At 40.4% G+C, this 6,623-nt stretch overlaps 2 protein-coding genes across 2 annotated transcripts; one reads left to right on the top strand and one right to left on the bottom strand.

Annotated features, from left to right (window-relative positions):
* Positions 1–1,286: 1,286 nt before the first annotated feature.
* LOC118741917 (putative uncharacterized protein DDB_G0274435) lies at positions 1,287–2,111 on the bottom strand. The gene has a single exon (XM_036473891.1). It carries the CDS (start codon positions 2,109–2,111, stop codon positions 1,287–1,289), a length of 825 nt encoding a protein of 274 aa, XP_036329784.1.
* A 2,402-nt stretch (positions 2,112–4,513) lies between these two features.
* Positions 4,514–5,378, top strand: LOC118741789. The gene is made up of 2 exons (XM_036473762.1): positions 4,514–4,838; positions 4,915–5,378. The coding sequence occupies exons 1-2, from the start codon at positions 4,514–4,516 to the stop codon at positions 5,376–5,378; spliced, it is 789 nt and encodes a 262-aa protein (XP_036329655.1).
* The last annotated feature ends 1,245 nt before the right edge of the window (positions 5,379–6,623 follow it).

Here is a 6,623-nt window from a genome sequence, read left to right as displayed (position 1 = left end):
TTAATTAAATATTTAACAAGTTTTTTTCCGTTTTTAATTTAATTTTTGTATTTTATTGTTTTAAAAAGAATTAGGTATGTATGTATTTCTTTAATGTTATTTCATTTTTAGAAACTTATTTTAATAAGCTTTAATTCTTAATGTATTTTTTTAAATTTACGTATGTATTTAAAATTTCTTTATCTCATTTAATTTTTAGAACCTTAATTTTTTGTTATTCGTTTCTTTTATTAATTTAGTTTTTTTTTTCTGTTTTTAATTTAATTTTCTTATAATTTTTTGTTTATATTCTTTTAAAAAGAATATTTATCAACTTTATTTATTTCTTTTTAGTTTAATTCTTATAATTTTTAGATTTTATTGTTTTAAAAATAAGTAAATTTTTTAACATCATTTAATTTTTGGAATCATTTCTAATCCATCTTTGTTCTTTTATAAATCAATTTTTTTAATTTTCTTTTATTGTTTTTCAAATAAAAATATTGATATTTTTTAATTTAATGTAATTTTAAGAAAACTAATTGTTAATACGGTGCTTACATGAGACGATTTACATGCAATTTTTTTTGGCGATTAGTTGAATCCAAAGTTGGCTGCCCCAACTTCATTGGAAGCTATTAGTTGAAAGGCGATTGTTTTTTTCAGCTAAAAGTTGTCTGTAAAATCTTCTCATGTAAACATCCCTATACAGGACGAATAGAATAAGACCTCCTGGTTAGCAGATCTTTTAATTCGTTTTTCGAGAGTAGTAGTATTGTAGTCTGAAGAGATCTAAGGTTATAAAGACTTATCTACCATACATATTTTTCTAAGAGCACCCTTTGGATTGCAATAGAATGATAAAATTTTGCAGAGCCTAAATGATTTTCATATGATCTCGAGAAGTTACCATAATACTTGGGTAATGGGACGCTGATTCTGTCGCTCCACAAATACTCACAATTTTGTTCACTAAACTTCAGAATATACTTAAATAAGATATGGTCTGCTAGTCCCTCTACATGGGTCTTCTTATCCTGAAATGCATTCGTTCCTAATTTAAAACCTTCTATATTACAATGGTTACACCCCCTTCTCTTCACTCTGGACACCCGTAAGCTGTATCCAATTGAAGTTTCATCATTTATTATGGTCCTTCCGAAAGTATTACCCAGACAAGTTGTAGACTACACAAACACAAAAAACATAAATACAGTTGCAGACATAATTTAAGATACCGCAAAAAATATTGCTACAAAATACAAAATATGTACTCGTATACTCCTACTTTTCATTCCAAATTTCGCTCAATTTACTCTCCACATATTTGTTTTGGAGCGTTCATTCCACGCTTTCTTAATCTTCCAGCGCTGATCACCGAGCACAACTTGCAGAGCATCCATATAATCACACTCTCGAAAGGGTATCTCATGCACGACACGCCCAAAACTATCCGAAATGTAGAGTGTGTGTTCATCGTCGGGTTTGTCATTATAGGGTGGCGCTTCCTCGGAACTTGTTTGCTCAATCGCATTCGGGTTTCTTAGCTGTTGAGGTTGTGGCTGTTTTAAAATGTTCTCATAACGGTTTCTTGCTTTAGTATTCATTTGGTGTGACTGTTGTTGGTGGTTGTGCTGCCGTTGTTCGTACTGTTGTTGTTGCTGCTGCTGTCTTTGGAAATTGTCATACTTTCGCTGCAATTCCAGCTGCAATTGTTTTGGGCGTTTATGCAGGTGTTGTTGTTGTTGTTGTTCCTGCGTTCCTCGTTGGTCATGTCGTTCATCTGGGTCGTCATCGGCAGCAGTTGTCGAAGAATTCGATCGAAAGTTCGATCGCACACGCATGTATGAACGGAGTTGCGGCGGTTCCGAGTCGAGGAATTGTTCGAAGAAACGGCTACGCGTAGTGAAACTACCCCGGTTTGAGAAGTTCGAAGAAACGGATTTGTCAGGACGACTGCGCATAAACTCGATTTGTTCCCTGATGTTGGCGGTTTCAAGTAGTTTAATTCTCCTTTCGGTGCGATAAACTTTTGACATGCGAAACAACAGCAATGCCACGTACAAATTTAATACAATGATGGTTGTCCAGAATAATTGCGTTAAATTTTGAAGATTCAAGCTTATTGACATTATTTTTTATTTTACAATTTTTTTTTTTAACATAAATTACTTTATTTCTGGCATTCGCTGCTAATGTGAAAATCGAAGTCTACGTTGCCGGCTGGGGAAATCACTCATTAAAACAAATAATTCGAGTTTTAATTTGATGACAATTTGTCCAATTCGTTTCGGTGCTTTATTCGGGTAAACTTCAGTTAGGTGGAATAATGCCAGTGGGGGAAAATTAGGAAGGGAGTTTTGAAATTCGATAAATCTATGTAGAAAGAAAGTAGATTTTAGGGAAATCTTTGAAAGCTTCGCATGCGTCTGAGCTTTCACTAGCAAATTTTTAGGAGCTTTCATACATTTTTATGAAGTGATTCTGAGCAAATTTTTTCACAAGCTTCAGCATTTTTTTAAAGCGCTGTGTCCACACTTTCCGGAGTACATAGTTTTCGCGAACAACTTTTAAGAGCTTTCACAATATTACCTAAAAAACCTAAAGCTAAACATTGACGATCATTTTGTGGATTCACTGTGCTTCGGAAGAGGCGATGAAATTCCCGATAGTCTTTTTCTGACCTTCATAGGGCTGACTGGATCAAACGAACGAACTTTATTATTTAAGGGCTTATAGAAATTGCCAACTTCCCTGCTAGACACTCATTTTTCGTGCTGTTCAGCTGGCTACTACCGGGCAGAATTGGGTGCAGCTGCAAGAAGCGCTACACAAAGAGCACACAGCTTTGCAAGCCAACTTGCCACTGTGGGAAGAGCACAATGGACTGTATCAGCCTTTGGCCCAATGTGGTCTTTTTTTAGCAAGGAATTCATCATATAATCCCATCTCCCAAAAACTTTACAGAGCCTCGCTGTTCCTCGGTAGCATTACCAGCAGAAGCATAGAGGCTAAGCGTATCCTTACCGAAGGCAGGAAAATATTAACGGCTACCTTTGTCTTGCGGGTCGATTAGCCACAGGTGGAGGTGGATCTCCCATGCTGGACACTAAGTATATTGGGATCGAGTCTGGCTAGGTAGAAGTCGAGACGGTTACAATATCCACAACGTAATTTAGGAGTTGCGCGGTTCTCTCTCGGCAGTTGAAGCTCACTATCGTCCACATATGGTGATTGGACTCTTTCGACAGTATTCACAGGACGGGAATCTGTGTACTTGTGGTAACAGAGTTCCAGTGAATGCCGTTGATTGCCAGTCTAAAGAGTCCCGGGTACATTGGTTGTTGTACATAGCGTTGGACCCCGTCCTTCAGTTCGTAAAGATGGATTTTGGTGTGGTGTGTGTGGACGTTCCACATTAACCACTACGTCGGACATTAGGCCGCCTTCCTTGCACTGAAGTCCCACACAACAACATCAAAGCTAGTTTCTGTACTTCGACAATGATTCGATGATAAAGCTCACGGAGTTCAAAGGTAGGGCCGCCGCCTACAGGTATCGGCACGTAAAATTGTTGTTGCGAGCAAAAGAGCAGCAGCCGAAAGAGGCGGAGGTCACCGAGAATACGGAGCAGGCTAGGGAAGCTATTGCCTCGGCTGAACCTGAACTGGACGAGCGGCCATCTACCTGCAGAGACAAAGTGAAAGCTCCTGAACCGATTGCTCAAACGGAGACCTGTGGTGGTGAGTCACCTTCGGGACAAGGATCCCGACCTCTGCCAAGCAGCAGGCAAGCAACTGTGCTACCTGATGCATAAACAGTGACTGAATCCGTGGCCTCGAGTGTAACTCGATCGCCCAAGATGGATGCCGCCATTACCAGCATACCCGGACGACCAAAACCGACCGATGTTGCCAGGGAAAAGGGGTCCCGACGAGACAAAAAGGAGAGTGCGTGCTACAACTTAGAAGAGCCCAATTTAGCGTAGCAACAAATATTGAATAAGTTTTTCTAAAAAACCCTGGCCGAGTGCACTTCGGTTATGATAACTTTTCATCTTTAAAACAGCAAGGCCATCAAGGTGCCAAATATGTATGTATTTGGGTTCCCAAGTGTTTGCTTGGATTTCCAGAGACCATCTGCGATTAGCTTTTTATTGTGTGACGCCTTTGAACCATAGCGCGGCCCATCCCTTTCTTATCTCCTCAGTCACCAAAAACTACTTTTAAAATTAATTACCGACTTCTCTACCAAAGTTTACAAGTGCCGATGAACGCATCAAATGTCACATGTGTACACACATATATTTGTTCATTCTTTTCGAGACACAAAAAGTCGTCAAAATTATTTTCAAAACATATACAGAAAATATGTTAAAATATTCAAAATTTATCAACCGAAAATAACGCAACTACATTTACTAAGCTTAGCTGAGACTAACGTATCTACTACGTAACTACTTTTTAAAAAAATTTTCCTAGTACTATCGCCAACATCGAATCTCGCGAAAATCGCCCGAATTTACACATTCCATATGGCTCAAGCAAACCTTGAGCGCCTTTGTAGCGCTTTGTGTCAGACCGAAGATCCAGTGCCCGCTTATCCGCTCATCGCACGTACGCTAAAAAAGAATTCACTGCCGGCATACGATGCATTTGGTCCATTTCCCGACGAAACCATTGTATCTGGCATCGATCGTGCGCTGTATTTGATGGGCGCGCGACGTGTACAGGAGTTCCTGCACTTGCCAACGCCCTCCATGGACTCGAGTAATAGTGATATATCGCTAACAGTGTCGCAGGTATCTTGCCCCGAATCACATAGACCATGTCGTGTTTGCAATACCGTTATAACGACAGGTGGGTTATTGAAATGAGAAACTACATATAAGTATTGTTGCTAAAAACTCGTCGCTTCAATTTCTTCCGCCCGCAGACAGCAAAAACAAACGGCAATTGCCCAGCTGCTTGAAGATGACGAAAACTTGCAGCTGCGCCAAATGTCGCGCCAGCACTGTGAAAACAACGATCTTCTCTAAAAAGCCCTGCTGTTGCAGCAGTTCGTCGGCGTGTTCGACAAAAAGTAGCATGTCGCGTGTGCAAATATGTGAACCACCCAAATCTTCGAATCCATTAAGGCGCTCATTTTCATTGTGTTCGTTAGCTTGCCGGAAGCTGAAGCAAATGCTTACCTTCCCACCGAAAGACGGCTGCAAGCCAAAGTGGCATTGGGCGCGTCTGCATTCCACCTCAAATGGCTGTCAGATCTATGAAATATTTAAGAATACCAATGTGTGCACCCATCCGTCGGAGTTCGAGAAGAAGCGAACTCCACAAGTTATTTTTGTTGTGCTGCAAAATGGCGTTATAATGCCATTCGAAATTGTGCCGTCTCACTAAGAAAGAGAGAGTCTTTGTCTCTGAAGGAGAAAAAAACAGGAAGTGAAATGGTGGATGTTGTCCTTTCGCCGTCTATGTATACGTTTTGGTAATATATAACTTTTTTAAATGTGGAAACTTATTAATATAAATACACAATTATTGTGCTTTTAAGAAATTTTATTCCCCAATTTAAGCTTAATCCGTTATACAGCATCCTGGCGGAGTACTTTTTTAAAGCTTTCTTAACATCGTATGCGGACGCGTATAGAGTAAGAGCTCTCTCTGCTCGCCGCTGTCCTTAGCATCACTTTGGATAACCTTTTTGCTACACATTTTGTTCACAACCCAATATCATTTCCCTCCGCCTCCTACCGTCGCTAGCTTAATGCGATGGGATGAAACTAAGCTGGATCAATCAGTAGGGGCAGTAGGGAAGAGTCCTTTCGCGCAGAGCACAGAGCATAGGTAGACTGGAAAAGCTCGTTGTGATACAACTGGCCGAAGCCATTTGATTCTTTCTATCCCTCAGTAATTTAACCACCAAGTGCGTTTTACATAGGACAAAAAGTCGAAGACGTTCGCCGAGTTCAAGTCGGCTAAAGAATCTAGAAAGCACTTGTTGAACAATTGGTTGTGCGTGTTGGCCAGGGCGGGACAATGGCAAAGGCAGTGCTCGATGCTCTCCACCTCTTCCTCGTCTCTGCAATTGCGACAAAAATCGTTGGTGGGGTATCCTAACCTTTTTCTTGTGTGTACCCATTGGGCAGTGTCCGGTGATTACTCCGACTACTACTCTGAGAGAGGAGCGGTCCAGCCGAGTGAGAGCCATTTGCCTGGTAGTATGGCAAGTGGTTTCCACAGCCCTCATGGTATTTACCTCCTCAATTAGTTAATTATAACGATGGGCCGTCCTGGAGAGGCCGAGGTTATAAGCCACCGAGCCGCCTCCATTATGACGATTAGCTCTGTTTGAAAAACGCTACAATAGTCCAGTAAGCAAAAAGTGAGGTCAAGCGCGAGCATACGTGAAAAGAAGAAATCAAATGAGAAAGAAAAATAAAACAGTAGGTTGGATTAGATTAGGAAGATGTGTATGGAGAGTTCCATACTTTCATTCAGATACATAAATTGCACTCCGTAAATTAGTTCCTAGAGGAAGCACATTCCTATAACCTCAAGAGGAACGAAGGAATGATCAATACATTAACCGGTTGAACCACTTCTATCCTAAATGATATTGTGAAGATCTAAAAGGCCCATTGT

Source organism: Rhagoletis pomonella, unplaced genomic scaffold (assembly GCF_013731165.1).
Source record: "Rhagoletis pomonella isolate Grant_MI unplaced genomic scaffold, Rhpom_1.0 Rhpom_scaffold_00006, whole genome shotgun sequence".
NCBI classification, from domain to species: Eukaryota; Metazoa; Arthropoda; class Insecta; order Diptera; family Tephritidae; genus Rhagoletis; species Rhagoletis pomonella.
Note: the sequence above shows the minus strand (reverse complement) of the source record. Positions and strands in the feature narration are given on the sequence as shown.

Bases quoted from the DNA above. Each gene is read 5' to 3' on its own strand.
- LOC118741789 (XM_036473762.1), top strand. From the start codon at position 4,514: ATGGCTCAAGCAAACCTTGAGCGCCTTTGTAGCGCTTTGTGTCAGACC. The intron at 4,839-4,914 runs GTGGGTTATTGA...TTCCGCCCGCAG, and splicing joins CAATACCGTTATAACGACAG to ACAGCAAAAACAAACGGCAA.
- LOC118741917 (XM_036473891.1), bottom strand. From the start codon at position 2,111: ATGTCAATAAGCTTGAATCTTCAAAATTTAACGCAATTATTCTGGACA.